The following is a 22,768-nucleotide window of genomic DNA, read 5'->3' as shown; positions in this document are numbered from 1 at the left end:
GAGTCAGCCCCACCTCTCCCTCCTGCTCTCCCTGTTCCCCCCGTGCCCCGTCTTTCCCCATCTCTGTCTCGACTGTCCAGCTGGCAATTTAACTGCCATTACAGACACAGTTATTGCTGCTCATTATGAGTCTTTCTTAGCCTTTTTAAAGGCCTTGATCTGACCTACCAAGTGGATGATTTCTCACTTCTGTGTATTCCGAGTACATTGCATTTTAAAACAGTGGACCAAGACTGGGGGGAAATCGACAAATTAGAACAAGGTAAGGAAACATAAGAATTGTCTGTATTTTATATGCCATTGAGCACACTGTTAAATAGTTTAAAATACCGCTAAATAGCTTAACAAACACCGACCGCTTGAACAAAAAAAAATCAACGCTGGATTCTACGGCGTGCATTCTCCATCCGTCAAGTTTTAAAAATAAGTTTCTGAGTGAAAGTGATCGATTTACGTAACCGTTATTTTTTATGTTTTGCTATTAGATGGCATTTTTGTGTAAGGCTTCCTTTGTATTTGTCTAAATGGACAGAAACCGCGCTTTTAAGTTAATGGAGAATGTACTGACGGTAAATACATTTTGCATAAGACACATTTGTGTTCTTTTTGTTAAACGGTCCATGACCCCTATAATGACGACGTATGGCATCCATATTCGTCCATGCCTGTTACCTCAACAGATATGTTTGTATAAGCACAATGATATGATTTCATTGCATTATATAGTTTTCAGATGGTATTGTCAATATTATGAATGGTATGTTTTGTTAAAAAGTTGTCCTGAAGCACACTCACACCTGGCGTGAGCTAACGTTACCGAAGGTCTGTTTTCAGTTGCGCGCCAGTCTCAAGTGCCGTTTAATTGGTTCCATCCACTAGAGGAAAATTAACTTATCTAATGTATTTAAAACACATCTAGACATGTAACATGTGCATAATTTACTTGATATTTAAGTGTTTTCAATACTAAGAAACCTCATCGGGAAAGACATGTGTCCGTTATAACTCCAGTAGGTGACGACTCGGTACTCATACCCAACAGAGAGGGCGCTATAGCGCAATCTTTTATCATTTACAATCCTTTGCGGCCCACGGTGTGCAGACTTCACCACAATCCTTTCTTTCGCCTGTTAGGACTGCTATCATCATGTATATGGATTGATACTATATACAGTCATTGAGATGAACTAATGAAGCGTGTCAATCATACAGTCAGTGGCTTTGTAAAATGTGTGAATGGCTACTGTGTTAAACGAAGGAGAGAGGGCTGTAGACTGTTGTATGAAATCTATATTTTATTTAAATACCCATGTGAGGCAGGGATGGATTACTGACCGGTGTTGTGCCTAGAAATGCACCCTTGCCAGATTCTGCACCTCCTTCAATAACACGATGTCTGATTGGCTAATTCTAACCCCTCCCCACACCTAATCCTAACCCCTCCCCTAACACCTAATCCTCACCCTAACCATTGTGGGGAGGGTGGATGCATAATCTGGCAGGGGTGCATTTATCGGCATTACAACGGGGCAATGGGGCCAGTGGCTTCAAGGTTGCGCCATCCAGTTTGAAATACAGAAAACCCAACAACAATGAAAATAAATGTTTATCTATGTTTAATAAATGGGTCCCATAGCCTATACAAGGCCTCTGTGGATACCCTGTAAAAAATGAAATGATCAACAAATCATGGCAACATATATTTTTATGTTACTTTAATTTATTAAATTTAATTTAACTTACTATAAATTAATTTATTAATTAAATTACAGCACATTTAAATTTCATTTTCTGAATCTTTTGCTTGATGATTTGATGTTTACAGACATGTGTCACAGGGGCATTTTATGGTGAGAAATATTTTTTTATTTATGTGATGCATTAAATACGTGTATATTTGACAGTTGATTAAAGACGTGTGTTTCATACGCCTTAATTTGGTCCATTGTTGTTTTTTCGTTGTGAGCTAATATTAGACTTCTATAAACCCTGTACAGATTATTTTAAGCGTAGCGCAGGCATTTGACGCAGAGCGAGAACGGTTTTAATATTCATTGTCATCTTCAAAATTTCCCCATGTTTTACTCACCCTCAAGAGATCCTAACTGAATATGGTTTTCTTCTTGAAGAATAATGCAGTCGGAGTTATAATACCACGTATCATTTTACTTCCAAGTGGTAGAATGGGAGTGAATGGGTGTTGACTTTTTGAAGCTCCAAAAAGTGCATCCATCGATCAAAGAACTGCTCGACACAGCTCCGTGGTCTTAACAAAGGTCTTCTGAAGCGAATCGAAGCTAAGAGAAATATCTATATTGACAGCGCTATTAATGTTGATGTCTAGCTTCCATCATCTCTCGAATACGCGTGAACCAGAGGCTTGTTTTTCCGGCAAATGACGGTGACGAAACTCCCGCCAGAGTAGACACTATCCTATTGGAACAAAACGAAAAATGTAACGTTCGACACACCTGCGTCATCTGCCTGAAAACATGTGGAAATTTTGATTTGGTAGTAAAGTATCCCTTTAACTTTCACTTTCTATAACTGTGAATGTGCAGCTAAAGGAAAGAACAGAAAAATTGTTCGAGGGGAGCCTTGGAGGTAACTGGCCCCGGGTCCCATTGAAGGCATACTCCGTCCCTGATGTGAAGTCTCTCTTATAGTTATAAAGCATTTTTTATTGCATAACGGTCCATATTTAAATGGGCACATTAAAATTAAAATATAACAACTATTTAACAACTATTTTATGTTCTAGAGCCATCCTTTTTCCATTATTGCTTCTTGTTTGTCCATTTTAATTCACAGAAATCCTATAAAGTATATGTTGTCTTTCGGTCACATCCATAACATATGTAGGCTATGTTTTTAATTAGGAAACTTGTGCATAGACTGATATTTTTCTGATGTCTGGACTATCACTAAGGAAAGTATAAACAGATGGTTCGATGTATTGGTAATAGATACAATCTGTGAGAGTTTATACTTCAAGTTTTGACATCAAATGTCACGTGCCAATGGGTTTTTTGTTGTAAGTATTGTAGGCCTACTTTGGTTTTACTACAAATAAAACCAGGATACCATGGTTCATTTTCATAAAGGTCATGTTTTGTAAAACATAGCGCATGGTGTTCAAATAAGTACTTGCACATTAAAGTACGGGGTAGAGTATGTGTGCATGTAGTTTGTGCAGTATGTCAGAGACAGTTAATGTCCTTGTCATAATCAACCATGTTACAATGCTGTAGGTGCCCCAAAGTATGTTGGGAATTTAGGATACATGTACAGCCCTCTGATCCGTTGATAAATCTCACTAACTATGCTTTTGTCGGTCCTCAAGTGTTCAAACTTTTCTTTCTGTTCTCCTCATTACAGACACACATGGAACAGTCTTATTGGTGTAGACACATTGTTGTCTTCTTACTCAGTGCTTGGATCCCATCATGCTTTGCCCAAACCACACCCCCAGTGCGCTCAAACCCCACACCAACGTCTCAGACAGAGGGACCAGAGAGTCTGAAGTTTCGTCTGTCTGGTTTTCCCAGGAAACACAATGAGGGTCGAATTGAGGTGTTTTATAAAGACGAGTGGGGGACAATCTGTGATGATGACTTCTCATTAGCCAATGCCCACGTCCTCTGTCGCCAGCTTGGGTTTGTCTCCGCTACAGGCTGGGCACACAGTGCCAAGTATGGCAAGGGCACAGGTAACAACCATTTCAGCTTTTCATTTACAAACCCGATTCCAAAAAAGTTGGGACACTGTACAAATTGTGAATAAAAACAGAATGCAATGATGTGGAAGTTTCAAATTTCAATATTTTATTCAGAATACAACATAGATGACATATCAAATGTTTAAACTGAGAGAATGTATCATTTTAAGGGAAAAATAAGTTGATTTTAAATTTCATGGCATCAACACATCTCAAAAAAGTTGGGACAAGGCCATGTTTACCACTGTGTGGCATCCCCTCTTCTTTTTATAACAGTCTGCAAACGTCTGGGGACTGAGGAGACAAGTTGCTCAAGTTTAGGAATAGGAATGTTGTCCCATTCTTGTCTAATACAGGCTTCTAGTTGCTCGACTGTCTTAGGTCTTCTTTGTCGCATCTTCCTCTTTATGATGCGCCAAATGTTTTCTATGGGTGAAAGATCTGGACTGCAGGCTGGCCATTTCAGTACCCGGATCCTTCTTCTACGCAGCCATGATGTTGTAATTGATGCAGTATGTGGTCTGGCATTGTCATGTTGGAAAATGCAAGGTCTTCCCTGAAAGAGACGACGTCTGGATGGGAGCATATGTTGTTCTAGAACTTGGATATACCTTTCAGCATTGATGGTGCCTTTCCAGATGTGTAAGCTGCCCATGCCACACGCACTCATGCAACCCCATACCATCAGAGATGCAGGCTTCTGAACTGAGCGCTGATAACAACTTGGGTTGTCCTTGTCCTCTTTAGTCCGGATGACATGGCGTCCCAGTTTTCCAAAAAGAACTTCAAATTTTGATTCGTCTGACCACAGAACAGTTTTCCACTTTGCCACAGTCCATTTTAAATGAGCCTTGGCCCAGAGAAAACGCCTGCGCTTCTGGATCATGTTTAGATATGGCTTCTTTTTTGACCTATAGAGTTTTAGCCGGCAACGGCGAATGGCACGGTGGATTGTGTTCACCGACAATGTTTTCTGGAAGTATTCCTGAGCCCATGTTGTGATTTCCATTACAGTAGCATTCCTGTATGTGATGCAGTGCCGTCTAAGGGCCCGAAGATCACGGGCATCCAGTATGGTTTTCCGGCCTTGACCCTTACGCACAGAGATTGTTCCAGATTCTCTGAATCTTTGGATGATATTATGCACTGTAGATGATGATAACTTCAAACTCTTTGCAATTTTTCTCTGAGAAACTCCTTTCTGATATTGCTCCACTATTTTTCGCCGCAGCATTGGGGGAATTGGTGATCCTCTGCCCATCTTGACTTCTGAGAGACACTGCCACTCTGAGAGGCTCTTTTTATACCCAATCATGTTGCCAATTGACCTAATAAGTTGCAAATTGGTCCTCCAGCTGTTCCTTATATGTACATTTAACTTTTCCGGCCTCTTATTGCTACCTGTCCCAACTTATTTGGAATGTGTAGCTCTCATGAAATCCAAAATGAGCCAATATTTGGCATGACATTTCAAAATGTCTCACTTTCAACATTTGATATGTTATCTATATTCTATTGTGAATAAAATATTATAATATTATAAGTTTATGAGATTCGTAAATTATTGCATTCCTTTTTTATTCACAATTTGTACAGTGTCCCAACTTTTTTGGAATCGGGTTTGTATATACTATATTTATTTTCATATTATAGTATTATACATTATAAACATATGCACCATATTATAGTTCTGTATGTGCTCAGGGGCGAGATTGTGTTTGTTTCAGGTAAGATTTGGCTTGACAATGTGCAATGCAGTGGAAGTGAAAGAAGTATATCAGTGTGTAAGTCTCGTGGGTGGGGCAACAGTGACTGTACACATGATGAAGATGCGGGAGTGATCTGTAAAGATGAGAGGCTGCCTGGATTCAAAGACTCTAATGTGATAGAGGTTAAGTATAAATTCTGATAAAATCTCTCGAATGCACTTTAAGTCTCTTTGGATAAAACTTTTGACAAATACTTTAACCCTTGAATGGTGTTCATGTTTTGGTTAATTCAGCAATCACAAATTATGTAAAAATACTTTAGAGATGTTTACTTCATCCCAATTACGAGCAACACAGACAGCATTTAGCTCTGTTAAATCACATTAAGAAATTTGTTTTTTGTAAAAATGTATTAAAAATATGTAACTGCTACAGTATGACATGGGTGAAAATTTTAAATAAATCTTAAATAAATGAAAACGTAATAAAAACACAAATACCTGAGATTTGAAAAAAAATATTGAAACTCTTAAATTATTTTTTAATATTGGTCCCACAGAGCTGAACACCACACAAGGGTTAGAAGGGAATAGAACTGAACTTTTCACATTTAACATGTTTCTTCGATCATTTAACCATGCATTACTGTCTAAAGGAATTGACTACAGCCCCCATCTCACAAGATTTTTCACATCAGTTCTTGTTTTACTTGCCATATGGTTTTAATTTTTTACATTTTTCTCAGGTGCAAGTGGACGAGAATAGAGTGGAGGAGGTCCGTTTGCGTCCAGTCGTCACAGCTAAGCGTATGCCGATCACAGAGGGGGTAGTAGAAGTCAAGAATAAGGATGGGTGGGCTCAGATCTGCGACAGCGGCTGGACCCCCAAAAATTCACACGTGGTTTGTGGCATGATGGGATTCCCCCATGAGAGGAAGGTCAACAAAAACTTTTACAAGTGAGTGCATCAGATGAGCTCTGACCATATTAGTCTTAACAGAAACAACATTTAGTGGTGCCTGAAACCCATTTTATATTAGAAAGAAATAGATTTTATCCATTTTGAATTGATTGGTTTGTGAAAGTAGACTTACTGCTTTTATTTCAGGGTCTACTGGTGTGTTTTTATGTGTCTTGTGTGTTTGTGTTTCCCAATGTGTAATCTCTCTCTACTGTGTCAGTTTGTTGCCAGATGTGAGAGGAAATTCTGTATACTTTCTCAGCCATCTGAGAAATGCGGTTTAGCTTTGCAACCTATACACAATTTAAACCACAAACAAACACATGAACAAGTGAACCATTGCAGACTGAGGACAGTGTCAGGGTATTGTGCCTTAAATTCAGTGGAATGTTACAAGAATGTAGATATGCTTAGATAATGATAAACAAACCTGTTTTCATATTCATATTTAAAAATATGACAGGTACTTACATTTAACTTACATTAAAGTTAATTTCCACTTCTGCCCTCATAAGTTAATTTCCAGCATGTTTCACTATATTTGAGAGGAAAATCTCACTATTTATGGAGTTGTCTGCATACTTCTACTAGACGTCTTTCTGTATGTAGTTTTATAGAGTACTTAAATGTAATATTTCTCAACCACTCTCCCTTAATAAGGCATATAAATGTACATGCCATTACCTACCCTAAATCAATATCACACTGTGACTGATGATGTTACCATAACCCCACATCAGTTATTTTTATAGTCTTTAGGAAATTTTAACCCATACAACCCATGAATATTTTTTATTCGAGCAGTAATAGTAGAGCCAGATTTATGGTTTATTATCCATTCTTTCTTGCAGTCCCTTTTATTTTATTAAATTTGGTAAAGTCGACAAATATAGAATAACAATATCTTATTATGTTAGAGGTATTGTATATAGTGCAGAAAGAGAAAAAGAGAGATTCACAGAGTGTTATGTGTGTGGGCTTGACCCTTTCCCTATTTTCAACAGGCATCTCAGAAAGAGATCTGCTGATCCAAAAGCTAAAGTAAAAGTAACAGCAGCCAGGTACCATCTGAGGGAAAGAAACCAGCCGTGTTCTTTTCCTAGAGGGCTGAAGTGCATAGTGTGCCTTCAGTGTTAGTCTTTCTCCAACTAACTCTTGAAACACAAAAACTCAATTCTGCACTACAAAGGCATAATGCAGTAAGAGCATCAAACACCGGAACTGAAACCAAGAGCAATAAAGCTGCTTGTGTGTATTTAAAAAATTTTGCATCTAAAAATAGCTGAACCAAATCGGCCTGTCACATGACAGATCGTGCTGGACCTTAGTTTTGGTCGCAGCTTAATTTTGACAAAATGTGTTGCCTTTGCACAGCAGAATTATCCTGTTTGTAAATAAACTGTGAAAATAAACTATGACAATATGTCAATTTCCTGCAAGACCTTTAAAGATGATCAAGTGTGCGTGTCTGTGTTTCTGAAAGAGGAGATTCTGAATGAGTGATGGAAATGACCCAGATGAAACATTTCCCATCTGTTAGTTTTACTCACATAGATTTGTGATGAGGTTGTGCATGTGATAGAGTGAATGCTCTCAGTGAGAGAGAGAGAGAAACAAACATCCTCAAGCTAACTAACACAAACGCATCCTTCTGCTAACTATTATACTCTGCGTGTTGACTTGTTGATCTGCTTGTTTTAATGTGTCTAACATGCATGGCAAAGACAAATCAGATAAATCACCACAAAGTTGGTTAGTTGTTACAGCATCATAATCTTAATTGAATAATAATAAGAGGAAGAATAAACAAAACACTTAAATTTCCTTTTCTTCTTTCCCATGCAGACTCTGTGTATGTTTATGCACCTGCATGTTGAATGTTGTAATGGACATTTTCAGACGGCTTAATGAGTGTTTGCCTTACAGACTGGAGCCCAATGCTAAGACTATCACTAAAACTAGCTCTAGATCTAAACCGGGTAAATCAGCTGCAGCTGAAAGGTAACCTTGGCAAAAAGGAAAATACATTGCCAGTTATGTCCTTCTTGACATGTTTTCTAATCTTATTTGTGTACTCTAAAGGTAATCATTTCCATATTTGTTTGCATGTTATTTAATGTGTATGTTTTATGTCTGTCGAACACAATAGCAGCATTACTGGTCATTCTTGGGCTTAGAGAAAATCTCTAGTGAAGCACCCAGGAGGTTCCCACGCTCAATGTCTCTTTCACTTGTTTCAGGCTGTATGCTGAGCGGCAGAAGAATCACTTCCTGGTTCACTCGGTGGCATGTTTGGGTACAGAGGTGCATTTAGCTGCGTGTCCTCTGGACTTTAACTATGGCAATGCCACAAAGACGTGCCCTGGGGGTATGCCGGCTGTGGTCAGCTGCGTACCTGGTCCACTCTACACACAGAACAGCGCAATGAAGAAGAAACTCAAAGTTTCGGTAAACTTTGATGTTCATATATGTATCAGATATGTGTATGATTTACTGTATATTTTGAGTGCCAATCTAATTACTTTTATTAACAACATATCTTTCTTTCGCAACAGTCTTCTGTACGTCTAAAGGGTGGAGTGAGACAGAGCGAGGGCCGTGTTGAAGTATTAAAGGGTAGTGAATGGGGGACGGTATGTGATGATCGCTGGAACCTGCAGTCTGCCAGCGTGGTGTGCAGAGAGCTGGGATTCGGCTCTGCCAAAGAAGCCCTGACAGGTGCGCGCATGGGACAAGGTGAGAAAAGGGACAGAAAACAAGTTTAAACGTGAGGCTATGGAACAAATATGTAACATCATTTTGCCTTCAGCGATGGAATGCAAAGAAAGCTTTTAATACCTGACCAATGACTTGAACTCTCATCTCTGAGGTCATCAGAGACAACAGGGGTCATTGCTCTCATTTAGTAATTAGACTCTTTGGTGTTTTTGATTGTGATTGGATGCTTATGACATTCCGTGGTCGAATATTTTTCCATACCAGACAGCTTTCTACAAAGCTGTGCTAGTTTATCGCTTGTGGATATAACTATAAGTAACTGTAACTATGCAATAAGGACAACAAAAACAACATTCTTCTGAGTGAAGATTACTCTGTTATTTAAGTGTTTTTTTTAAGTAATCAGATATGAGAGATATTTTGTTAATACAGCATGGCTGAAGGGAAATCATATACTGCTTTGTCGCTTTCATAAAACAGTTACTACATAATAAAACATAAAAGCCCTGAAACAGTAACAGAATGTTGCTATGCAACAAACACAACGACTGGATGCTGTGCACTGATACTAATATTGGTTTGGTCAACAGATCACATCTGTGTCTTATCTTGAATAAACCTCAACTATTGAAAAATCTACATCAAGGACTGTTTAATCATTTCACATATTGACCTGTTGATTGTACATTATCTCTTACTTATGAAAAATGGGTAAACTAAAATTGTCTTATATAACCAGGTTAGGCCAGTATGTAAATGGAGGTGTGGGAATATAATAATGATGGCTTGTTTTTCAACAGTCACTGTGAATGTAGACTCACAGTGTAAAATAAAGGAAGACTGCGATGTGTTTTTAACAGCACACAGTGAACATGTCCCTTAAATACAACTAGTTTCACCAGTTGTTTGGCTTTCTATAAATACTTGGCAGATCCAAAAAGTGAAGTTAGTTCTGAGAAAAGATCAGAAAAGATTTATTTTCTACTGTTTTTTAATGACATTTTTTCACTTTTAATTACTAAATGTTTCATAAGGTGTTGTTAAGGAATGAACAGATGTTGTAGTTTTTTTAAATGGTCTTTACTTATCAAGGAAATGGCATTAACCACGAAATAACGGCTTAACACAAAATAACAGTGAGCGAACAAACAACAGAATAAAAGAATGGCTTTATATACACATGGAACCAAACTGGAAACAGGTGATGATAAACAACAACAAACGAGGAACAGGAAACATGCATAAACGTAGAAAACAGTAAAACAATCACAACTAAAAACCATGGATATTTCAAAATAAGAGTCCTTGTGGAACCAGAGGAGAAGCTGTCAAAGCTCAAAGTCTGCATGAAACAGAGGTTGCGAAGGCGTTTTCTTCTGAATGGTGACATATATCTAATGGCTTCTTGAATAATAAAAAAATGTAGGGCGGGCTTGATTTCGACCTTTGTGAAATGATTGGATTAATGGACATTGTGTGTGGTCATTGGGTCATTATAGTCCCACTCTCGGGCCGAGATGCATCATACAGAGAAGAGGAGGGGAAATTTCTGATTTTGATGAGAGATTATGAGGTCGCACTATTAACACTAACAGTAATTTAAGAGTATTATATAAAGTGATCTGTTACAGGCAGCTGTGTCAGTATGTTTCACACATTTTAACTTTTATGTGTCTGTGTACTCTATATTTTTGTTAGGTTTGGGGCCCATCCACATGAATGAGGTCCAGTGCACTGGCCATGAGCGTTCACTTTGGAACTGCCGCTATAAAAACATCTCGGCTGAGGACTGCAAACACACAGAGGTTGCAGCGGTCCGCTGTAATGTCCCATATATGGGCTATGAGAAGACGGTCAGAGCAACCTAATGTTTACACCGCGTAAAAGCATCTTTCCGTGTGTTTATTTCATTTTTATTTATCAAAGGGCCAGTCTGTCGCTACATTACATTCTCCTGCATGTGTTTCTTGTTTCTGAAAATACTGTTAGCTGTGGTCAAGTCAATGAATAATGTTGCGCTCAATATTAATTTTGACAAAATGACTCAAAATGTTGGGTTACATTGTCTGTGCCAAGAGACAATGACTGTGAATGATGATCACAACAGATTCAGTAACATAACACAACAGTAACATTGTCTTGTAACATTGTAACATATACTTGAAAGGATAGTTCTCCCCCCTAAAAATAATAATTTATTCACCCTCATGTCATTTCAAACCTTTCTGAGGAAAAAGACTTTCTGCTGAGGAACAAAAAAGAAGATATTTTGAAGAACATTGGTAATCAAACATTGGCCCCCATCGACTTTCATTGTATGGACACAAAACCAGTGAGACATTTCTCAAAATATCTTCTTTTGTGTTCCACAGAACACAAGTCTTACAGGTTTTGAACAACATGAGGGTGAATAAATGATTGCAGAATTGTTTTGGGGGGGGGTGAACTATTCCTTTAACCTTTTAGACACCCTTTTATTGTATTTTTCTACTTTGTTGGGGAGACTTGGACTAGTTGTTACCTATATTAAGATTTTTAATGGCAGCTTCCCATTGTAACATAATGTATCTTTGTGTGACAACATTTACATTTATTCATTTGGCAGACGCTTTTATCCAAAGCGACTTACAAGTAGGAGAGCATATAAACATTTTGTCAACACGCTAAACAGTACCGTTAGTTTACAAGGCCATGCTACTAGGAGGATTAAAGCTGGATAATGACAGTATGAGTTTGTTGTCTATACATTGTATGGACAAATATTATATACTACATAAATTTAATGAATAAATTATAAAAATTGTATAAACAAAAATATTAATGATTTAAATGACCTACTTTGAGAAATGTTTACTAAACTAAAAAGTGTAAAAACTAGTCCCAGTCTCCCCTACAATTCATAAGTTAAACTGCTTCTTACCTGTCCTCCCTGGTTGTGCCCTGCTCAGGTGCGCATCTTAGGGGGGCGAACGCGCTATGAGGGCCGGGTGGAGGTGTTACATACTGAGACTAACGGAACCGAGCTCTGGGGCCTGATCTGTGGAGAAGGCTGGGGCACTGAAGAGGCCATGGTTGTGTGCAGGCAGCTGGGCCTCGGGTACGCCAACCATGGCCTACAAGTAGGATGCTAACAATAATAGTAGTACACTTGCATGCTAACAATTTCCGTTCTTCTACTTTCAAAAACTGATGGCGCTGGCTTACACTCTCCCACATATGTATTCAAAGCCTCAGCTTTGAAAACACACAGAACATCACATGACACAGAGTCAGTGCATGTAGTACAGGGGTGAACTGGAAACAACCCTTCTGAAAAGATCAACAGCATTGACAGTCATGCTGTGCTTGACGGGTCATTTCAGCAGGGAAGCCTGTCTGTATGTGGGTAAGCAGGAGTCAGGTGACAGGGCAAGATGTGTGTCCTGACGTGGCGTAGGTTGTGCTTTCAGGTGCGTCTGTCAGGTGGGCGTTCGCAGTATGAAGGGCGAGTGGAGGTGCGGGTGGGGCAACATTGGGGCAGTGTATGCAGTGAGGGATGGACCACCAAAGAAGCCATGGTGGCATGCAGGCAGCTAGGGCTGGGTTTCAGCATGCATGCTATTACAGTGAGTACATGTCACAGACACACACACATGCTCATTGCTCTTAAGACAGAATGATTAGGAATGAGCTTTCAGGAATATAAACAAAGCACTTTTGTAGTTGGACAGACTTTATACACTATAAAACAGTAATTGCTGGTTAAGATGTGTGGCCTAAGTTTAAAATCATAAAGTTTGTCCACTTCACAAATTAATCGAAATCTGTCAAGAACATAAGTCATATTTTACATACTACTTATACATACGGTATACTAAACATATACGTCATATTCCCAAATACTGTATATTTTCTCTTAAAGAATCAGTTCACCCAAAAACAAATATTCTATCATTATTTATGCACCATTATGCTGTTTTAAACTGAACTCATAACAAGTTATTTCAGAGGATGCCTGAACTTTTTTTCTGTTCCATGAAAGGCAAATGGGACCAAAACTTGTATGCTCTAAAGAAATGATGTAAAAATAGCTTAAACGCAATAAGATAACTTTTAATTTTGGTGTTTAACATGATCTTGACATGATTTCATAAGATTTACTCAACCATTGTGATTTTGCTGATAAAAGCTATTAGGATGGAAAGAGTGGGAAATGGCTGTATTTGTCTTTGTTTACCAATTCAGTCTTTTGGTGTAAGTGCAATGAATTTATAACCGTATCATTTTCTTCACGCTGAACTGCTCATAACATCTGTGTTTTGTTTGTGTTTTTGCTAAGGAAACGTGGTATTGGGACAGCAGTAATGTGACAGACATGGTCATGAGTGGAGTGAAATGCACTGGAGATGAGATGTCTCTCAGCCAATGTCAACGCCACAAAACTGTTACCTGCCAGAAAATGGCCGCTCGGTTTGCAGCAGGAGTCATCTGCTCAGAGAGTGAGTAACAACACACATACATACACAGCGTCACATGAGCATCATAATCAGAGTCATACAATAAACATCATATCTGTTCAGTGATGTAGATAACATGCTTACCAATTAAACATTTTCCAATTCCAAGTTAAATTTGCAAACAGTGTGAGGTTTTAATGCTCTTTATATAAGAACTTTTACAGGTTGGAGATCCCTGCCAATACAAATATACTGTATATATAGAAAATATAGCCGCAAGCGGCGATAATCAGGGTCCATGCAGGTTAGTCAAAATTGTGGAAAATTTAACTAACTTTAAAGTATAGTCACTGCTTTTTCAGAGGAAATGTCCTTAAAATTACCTCATGTGTCACAGTTGTTACTCATCATCTGTTTTCATGGATGACAGAAGTTCACTTTGTAGATGTAGAGCTACGGTCAGATATGTTTATCGTCTCTGTCCATTGGCCTGCAATTACTGGAGCTCACATGGGAAAGTCCTGAACTATATCTGAGACTGAAATGATTTACACCTGGGTGAATTATGCAGACAAATGAGATAACGTATCATTTTGAACTGTTGCACATTGACCCAAGTTGTTTGTCCAGACAATGAAACTTACTTCAAAATATAAACAAACAAATAAATCAAATTCCTGGACCAAAATATATTTAGTATATGGCATAAATAACTTTGATTTGTCTTTAAGATTTTATTTTAATTTGATAATTTTTTAGATTTCTTGTATATTTTATTCATATTGCAGCAATATGTTAATCTGCTCACATTTCTTTCCCCAGCTGCATCTGATCTTGTGTTGAATGCACCTCTAGTGCAGCAGACAGTGTATATAGAGGACAGGCCGTTACACATGCTGTATTGTGCGGCAGAAGAGGACTGTCTATCCAAGAGCGCAGCCAAAGCTAACTGGCCTTACGGTCACCGTCGTCTACTCCGCTTCTCATCACAGATACATAATGTTGGCCGAGCTGACTTCAGACCCAAAGCTGGTCGTCACTCTTGGGTCTGGCACGCATGTCACGGGTAACCATTTAATTGGATTAAATGTCTACTATAAATATTTAATAAAACACAAGTGTGTTATTACTCTGTGTCCACATGAGAACATAAAATTTGTTCATAATTTTTAATCATTATTGTTGTGTGACTTTACAGGCATTATCATAGTATGGATATCTTTACACACTATGACCTGCTGTCTGCCAATGGCACTAAGGTAGCAGAAGGACACAAAGCCAGTTTCTGCCTGGAAGACACAGACTGTGAAGAGGGTAAGTCACATGGATCCACACACACTCTTCTGTAAGTCAGCTCTGAGAAGGTGCTGTTTAGTCAGTGATATGTCGGATCTGTTTATTCGTAGGTGTTTCTAAGAGATATGAGTGTGCTAACTTTGGTGAGCAAGGCATCACAGTGGGATGCTGGGATTTGTATCGCCATGACATTGATTGCCAGTGGCTCGACATTACTGATGTTAAACCAGGAAATTATATCCTTCAGGTGAGTTAATCACAAGTCTGGAATTCATCTACAACATGCTAAGAATGATCAGAGAAATGTAAATGTGTTTTTGTTTTGTTTTCCAGGTTGTGATCAATCCTAATTATGAGGTTTCTGAGAGTGACTTCACAAACAATGCCATGAAATGTAATTGCAAATATGATGGCAACAGAGTCTGGGTTCATAACTGCCATATTGGTGAGACATAGATTATACGGTATAGCACGTATTTATAATGAATCTGTACTGTGCTAAATGTATACGGCTGAATCATAGGGTAGTTTGCTATCATAAAATGCCTCAAATGAAAAATGGACAACTGAATATACTGAAATATATATTTTCCATTTATTTCAGGTGATGCTTTCAGTGAAGAGGCTGAGAGAAAGTTTGAGAAATACCCTGGACAACTCAACAACCAGATCTCATAATCAGATGAATCTAATCAACATATTGAAAAAACAAATCCAGAGGAAAATATCTATTCATTTAAACTAGTTATCATTTCACACTATTAGTTACAAAAAAAAATGAAATACCCAATGTTTTTACACCAGGAGGAGAACAATTAACATGAGTCATAAAATGAATTTGTGTTTCAACCCAAGCTAAATTTGTTTATTAATGAACTCTGACACTTTGTGCTTAACAGGTGTTGTGAATTTGAAAAAAATGTGAAGCCATTCTAAATCAATTTACACTGTGTTTTTTACAGTAACTCTAAATATGGCTTAAAGAGGCTGAAGGTGAGATGTTAAATGAACATTTGGTAATGCCTGCTGTATTGTTTACATTTGCAATCAGGTGCTTGCTTTCCTTAAAGACTTTGTTGATGCTTCACACAGCCAATGAGCTGTGTTCCTCTGTGATTTAAAAATACTTGAATGTTTTGTACTCCAGATGATCATTCACATATACAGTAAATGCTGTGTGAATGAATGTTTATTATGCTTCATAGCTCAGACTCAACACAGTATCTTGTTAAAATGGTCTTTCAGTAATGAATTGTCAAAGCATCAGTGACTTTTACATATTATGTTTTAACTGAACAGTTTGTTTCATATGTTAATTTACTGTATTATTATAATTTCATGTCAAACCTCTTGTTTCGAGATGGAAAATAAAGTGCTATTTAAAGTTGTAATAAAAATAATGGTGTGTTAAGTTTCATCAGCCACATACACAATAAAAATTAATGTTTGTAGTGACACAGAAGAGCATAAAATTAAGTTACCCTTAAAGACACTTGGATAAGCAAACAGTTTAGACAAAACATAATCCCCAGCCCCTTTTCAATACATTGATCTACTTCATTTTGTTTCATATTTTGATGCAATAAATGAATGAGACTACAATAACACTTTACGATCTCATTCATTAGCATTGGTTAAAGATAGCATTAAGTAACAATAAGCAACATATTCTTATAGATGTTTCATTGAATGTATGCGTCTGGCCTTAAGTTGACTTCCGGTCTGTGTTTGGATATAACAATTGATTTTATATTTAATAAATATAAATTTATAGTAGTTTTTTATTGTATATTAATTGTATTAAAACTACTCAACAGTTATTGATTCTTTGAGGAGGTCTACTGGAAATTACGTTTGAACCACATAACGTTTATGTTGTTGCCGCTGTAACTGTCAATAGTATTCAGTAATCTTTGTCACAATGTTTGATTGAAGTAAATATGTATTATTAAATGTTAAAAGTAACATGTATTAGATACTGTATATGTAGTGTTCATTATAGTTAATGTTAACTAATGCAGTTAACAAATACAACCTTTTATTTAAGTGTTACTCAGATTTCTTATTCATATAAACTGTACAACACATCAGAATGTAAATTTAGCCATAGAATGTAAAGCTTTGTGCATTATTTAATAGAACTTTACCATTGACTTTAATACTTAAATATTTTATTGCGAAATCACTTGTATGTCAAATGCATTAAAATACAAACTTCATAAGTAAGATTCAATACAAAACATATGCGTTGTAGCAATAAGTGCACCTTCTTTTATTATAGAGATGAAAGCTCACTGGTGTTGTGTGAAACTGTGTTTCCCAAACACAGGCTCACATTTTTAGTGGTATTTATTTGATTTTCTTTCAAAACAATACTGATATTTGGACACTGACTTTAATTCAGTGTAACGCAGCAAGCTGACAGGCTCACAATGATCCACACGCATACATACACTTCCAAAAATGTGTACAAAATGCACACTCACAAAAAAGTTTCATCCACACTACGTCAACGCAAGGCTTAGTAAAACAGACTAGACAAACAGTCAACTGATCTACCTTTTTACCTACTTAAAACATCTGTAATTTCTGGTCAAATCTCCTCATTTTTCTTCAATTCACCATTTAATGTCAGCTGATTCATTTGTCTTTCTATTGTCTAGTGTGTAAAGCTTCTTCATGCTGATGTCACTCTGTGTTTTCAGGGGTCATGTGCAGCATTAGTAGGTCATTAGCTCTGCAGACCACCACGTTTAAGCTCTCACTTGACCTCACAGCATTATAGATCTCCTCTGAGGTGTTCACCTTTGACCCATTTATTTCAATGATAACATCCCCTGGTTTCATTCCAGCCCTGTGAAAACAGGAAATTACATCAACAATGGGAGGGGGAAATTACATCCTCTTTCAACCATTTGTCAGAACCACAGCACAGCAGAGTTGAGTGGAGTAAGATTAGTGCTGCTTACCTATTGGCCGGAGACCCTATAATCACACGGTGGATGAGAACTCCATGTGTTACATCTGGAAAGTTCATGTCACGCATCTTCAACTCTTCGATTATGCTGAAGGAGCAAAGATAAACCATTTCAGGTTAAAGACTTTGGTGCTGAAACAATGCACATGGCATGTGCAAATACTTAATACTCTCATCAGGTGCATTTAACAATAAACAGCATTAATAAACAAGCACCTGGGGGTGAGAGTCAACATCATCACTCCAATGTAGCGCCGTTTTGATCCTGATTCTCCAGACCAGGATTCTACAACACAAACATTCCAATCAAAGCCCTAGTGAGTGAACACCGTAAAGTGACTGATAACAGTAAAAGTCTGTTCAACGTCTTTCTTACTCTGTTTTTCTCCTGCACGATCAAGGAAGAGACGAACTCTATCTGAGGGAATAGCGAAGGAAATCCCAGCAGTCACTTTCATAGTATTAATGCCGATGACTTCACCATCCTAAAGGTTACAAAGGTATCAGTTCCTATCAATTGAATATCACAAATTGGATCAGACCAATAGCTTTGCTTTTATGCTCATGACTAGTCACATTGATGTGTCAAATGTGATGTTCAACTAGGGTTGTAACGACATACCGGTATGCAGCGGTTTAAACGTGCATGACTATTAGACCATGAACAATTGCATATTATCTACGGTTTTACATAAACGATGAATAAAAATCACCTGCGCAACTTTTTTCCTCTTGGCGGGTCACACTCTGAACTTGCGTACACTCAGTGCACACACGGGCAGCAGAGAAAATGGCAGGGACAGAGCCTGTAACATCTGATCTCCATTCCCCGCCGAAAAATAAGTTAAAATCTGCAGTATTGGAATACTATGGATATAGAAAATACAAACGCGGGATTGTCCTCGAGGACGGATATCCAATTTGCAAAAAATGTGGACGCGAAGTGGCTGCAAACGGAGGAACTATATCCAACATATTCGCGAACCCCATCCCTCCGTGCAGATAAAGGTATAACTTAAGTGTATAGTTTCCATGACGCAGTGGACACACTGAGCAGTGAACATTGAATGTACAGTATAACGCGGATGTCACGTAAAACGCGCGATTGGATGGATAAAAAAGTATATATGAATATTAAAGCGCGAAAATACTGCCATATAGATATGTAATTTGCTTCTTTCTGCACGCCTCTGTCTGGCCCGTTTTATCTATGATATACTTAAGTATGCATGACACTAATATTGTTTTCGGCAAATTCATAAATACATAAGCATCTGCTCTGACATTAACTCCAGGTCTGCTACAACCCGTCAAAATAAAAGTTCTGTTTACCTTGAAATTATAACAGAAATATCATTCTCACATCAATATATTTGTATTACATCATAAAACAGGAACAAATCCATAGTTTCTGATGAAATTTTATTCTATATTAATAAAGTTGTATGAATTCAATTGATCTTTTTTGTTATTAAAACAAACTGATTAAAACCATTAGACTATTTGTATTGAAACAATATTTATACACAAAATTTTTATAAAAATAATATTAAAAAACTTGGTTCTCATTTTTTTAAGGGTCTTTGCTACTGATATAAAACCGTAAAACCATGGTGTTTTCTTATACGATTATCATACTGTAAAAACGTCATACCGTTACAACCCTATGTTCAACTATTATTCTATTCAACCCTGAAATCTAACATAAGAAATAAAACAACTTTCTCAATCCTATAGCCAAATGGCACAGGAAGTGTGCTGAGGTAGTGCCTGGTGAATGTCAGTGACTTACCAGGTTAATAAGAGGACCTCCTGAATTTCCAAACTGAAAAAGAGAAAAGTACCTGTGAGTGATGCAATAACTCTACTATTTAATACTTACGATGATGTAGTTAACTGTCCTTTAAGGCACACGTATTGACATCACATGCAACTGCACTAATATTTTCTATGCACAGTGTTATTTTCTCTCCTTACATCTATAGCAGCATCAGTCTGGATGTAGTCCATGTTGGAGTTAGACAGGCCCAGCTCTTTACTGCCTCTCTGGACGGAGCTGACTATTCCAGAAGTGATGGTGTTTTTTAGAGAAAAAGGGTTCCCCATGGCAACCACAAACTCACCCTGACGAACATCAGACGACTGGCCAAGACGTAGGGTTGGGAGAGGATGCTAAGAAGAGGAAAACTTAATACAGATTGAAATAAGGGAAAATAAAATCTGTGAGGATGTGCTATTATAAAGAAGCCTACTTTACCTTTACATTGATTTTGATAGTTGCAATGTCTGCAACCTGGTCTACATCCAGGACTATGGCGTTGTAAGTCTCTCCATTGGTCAGTTTAACACGGACTCCACGCTTGTTGGCAACCACATGGGCATTGGTCACTATTAAGCCATCACTACTTATGATGAAGCCAGAACCATTTGATACGGGCACCTCACGACTGCAGAAAGGGTGTCTGGCAGGAAACCGTGTAAAATAATTAATTAGAGTAGTTCACTTCAAAATAAATCCCTATTGACTCTCCATAGTAGGAATAAACATCATTTACTACTAAAGTCAATGGGGACTTGAGGTGAACTACTCCTTTAAATTTAACACAATTTTGAATTGCGGTAAAGCAGCTTTACACAAAATACTATTATTTTAGCACAACAGAGACAGTAGAGACAAGGGATACAACGAAATGAAAATTCTTGGCCAAAGCCGAACATAATTAAATACTTGGCTGAAGGCCACGGTTTTAGATTACTTTCGGATAACTATAGGCTACTGCAAAATGAAATAAAGAAATCATTTATTCATTTATTTTAACAGTCTACTAAAATTTTTGTAGTATTTTTACTAATTTTGCTAGCACGTGTACTACAATTTACTAAAGTTAATAATAGTATACTTAATATATATATATATATATATATATATTAGTATAGTTTTTTCATGTCATAATTGGTCCAAGTTAGCTGGACTTTTATTTTGACAGGTTGCAGCAAAGACGTTTTCAGTGCGAGTTTGACAGTAGCTCTTCTCAAATCAAATAGGTCATTGTTCCGTGAAATGTATTCGGCCAGTTTTACTACAGTTTAACTATAATGTTCGTAGTAAATACATAGTATCCTAAAATTTACTATTGTCTTGCTACAAAACTATGGTTTATTCTCATGAAAGACAAAAACAGTTTCTCGATTGAAGTTTTATTACAATATTTGTTGTTTCCTCGGCTGTATTTTGACAGACTCACCTGCCCACGATCTCAATGTACACTACAGCAGAAGTTGACTTCTCCACCACATCCGCAATAAAATTGTATTTGTACCGCGGGCTGTCGGGTTTGAAAGGGGCGGCACACTGGACAGTAGGAAGCAGGCTGTCGATCAGTAAATGTCTGACTGCCACTGTCCTCTGTAGCGCATCTTCTTTATCATCCACATCTCTTAAAGCATACAAGGCTGTTGCTGCTCCGAGTCCCAGACCGAAAGCGACTGCCATACGAGCGGCGTGACCGCTGCCTCCTGAAGCCCGCTGTGACACCACACTCGGCTGCCCGTTAACAGGTCCTTCTACGTCATTGTGCTTTTCCGAAGAGGATTTAGAAAAGTGTCCTACAGTCCTTACAGTCATGAAATGTGATTGATGACTGCTGTCCCGAATACATCTTGTCATTGTCTTTATAAAATAGCGATTCACGTGTGAAGTTGCCATGTTGTTGCATCAGATCTATAGCAGAAAACACGTATTCCTGACAAAGCAGTTTGACATCACTTTGAGTGAAGGCTTCGCAGAAGGAAAAAATCTTCAGGAAGGGATAAACGGTTTAAAAACATCTTCACAGTCTCATGCCCATACGACTAACCAAGCCTCCGCTCACCTCTGTGCCTAAATGCCGAATGCCGATGACTGTCCCGGAAGTGATACTGTCCAACACGTGCGCAATCTGCGCATGCTTGGACATGCCCAATAGGAAGTAATGTCTCGTCCGTCTTCCCAGAAATTGGGATTTCCCCACTCTGAATTTATTGGATTTTGCCGAAAGTCAAAAATACAGATTTTCTCAGAATAACATGATTGGAAAATAGAATTTTAAAGAAAAAATATTACATAAATTAAATATAATAATAACAACAATCATATTTTTCTCATAACAATAAAAAATATTACCCCCCCAAAAATATAACAAAATAAAAGTGCAATGGTTTGTTTTGTGCAAACATGGACATGTACGAAAATTAGTATATTGTTTTCAGTGACCCAAACTCTGCAAGGGTGTCTAAACCTGGTCCTGGAGTGCCACTGTCCTGATGAGTTCAGCCGATCTTACCTGCCTGAAAGTGTGTAGCCTGAACCTTGTTCATGTGTTTAATTGTGGTTGAAGCTAAACTCTACAGGACAGTGTCTCTCAGAGGAGTGGACACCCCTGATGTAAAGACATGATGTAAAATTGTGATAGGATTTGTGATATACACTCCTGAACAAAATCTTAAGACCGGGGGAAACATTACAAGTATTCGCTTTTCTCGCTGGTGGATCGTAACCACTCAACTCATCTTTATTTATATAACACCACTAAAAACAACAATTGTTGACCAATGTGCTGGACAATCTAAGAAATAGTAACAACATTTACACATTTACTGCTTCAAAATGCCAAAACAAGAAACAGAAGCAAGAGACAAAAAACAGAGTAGGCAGTTTATTGAAAACTTAATTTAAGCTCAAACAGGCTGTTCATCAGCTGATCAAAAGTTTAAGACCATACCCCACAACAGAACTAAAAGTGTCAAAAATGGACTCAGTAGTGAGTAGCCCCACCGTTCTTGTTGATCACTTCAAACACTCGTTTCGGCATGCTTGATGCGACTGTTTCCAGGAGGCTGGTGGCAACGTTTCTCCATGTGGTGAAGATGGCTTCACGAATGGTATCCACGTTCTGGAACTGACGTCCGTTTTTGT

At 37.8% G+C, this 22,768-nt stretch overlaps 2 protein-coding genes across 4 annotated transcripts; one reads left to right on the top strand and one right to left on the bottom strand.

Moving 5' to 3' along the window:
• Positions 1 to 44: 44 nt before the first annotated feature.
• loxl3b (lysyl oxidase-like 3b) lies at positions 45 to 16,835 on the top strand. Of its 3 annotated transcripts, XM_057342075.1 has the most exons (17): positions 45 to 262; positions 3,379 to 3,709; positions 5,446 to 5,609; positions 6,173 to 6,384; positions 7,392 to 7,448; positions 8,314 to 8,388; positions 8,628 to 8,835; positions 8,943 to 9,123; positions 10,804 to 10,958; positions 12,054 to 12,224; positions 12,555 to 12,710; positions 13,424 to 13,583; positions 14,364 to 14,607; positions 14,740 to 14,855; positions 14,948 to 15,084; positions 15,171 to 15,282; positions 15,442 to 16,835. In XM_057342075.1, exons 2-17 carry the CDS (start codon positions 3,385 to 3,387, stop codon positions 15,513 to 15,515), a joined length of 2,547 nt encoding a protein of 848 aa, XP_057198058.1. In that variant the 5' UTR covers positions 45 to 262; positions 3,379 to 3,384; the 3' UTR covers positions 15,516 to 16,835. The 3 variants fall into 3 exon arrangements, with proteins under 3 accessions (XP_057198058.1, XP_057198057.1, XP_057198056.1); XM_057342074.1 differs by lacking the exons at positions 7,392 to 7,448; positions 8,314 to 8,388; positions 12,054 to 12,224; XM_057342073.1 differs by lacking the exons at positions 7,392 to 7,448; positions 8,314 to 8,388; positions 12,555 to 12,710.
• Positions 16,836 to 17,027: 192 nt separating this feature from the next.
• LOC130559159 (serine protease HTRA2, mitochondrial-like) lies at positions 17,028 to 21,717 on the bottom strand. Its single transcript, XM_057342076.1, has 8 exons — positions 21,060 to 21,717; positions 20,072 to 20,276; positions 19,792 to 19,986; positions 19,607 to 19,639; positions 18,191 to 18,299; positions 18,031 to 18,100; positions 17,807 to 17,902; positions 17,028 to 17,691 (listed from the first exon to the last, which is right to left on the bottom strand). The coding sequence occupies exons 1-8, from the start codon at positions 21,518 to 21,520 to the stop codon at positions 17,526 to 17,528; spliced, it is 1,335 nt and encodes a 444-aa protein (XP_057198059.1). The 5' UTR covers positions 21,521 to 21,717; the 3' UTR covers positions 17,028 to 17,525.
• Positions 21,718 to 22,768: the final 1,051 nt, after the last annotated feature.

Source organism: Triplophysa rosa, linkage group LG9, assembly GCF_024868665.1.
Source record: "Triplophysa rosa linkage group LG9, Trosa_1v2, whole genome shotgun sequence".
Taxonomy (NCBI): Eukaryota; Metazoa; Chordata; class Actinopteri; order Cypriniformes; family Nemacheilidae; genus Triplophysa; species Triplophysa rosa.
The sequence above is the reverse complement of the archived record's forward strand: the minus strand, read 5'-3'. Positions and strand labels throughout refer to the sequence as shown.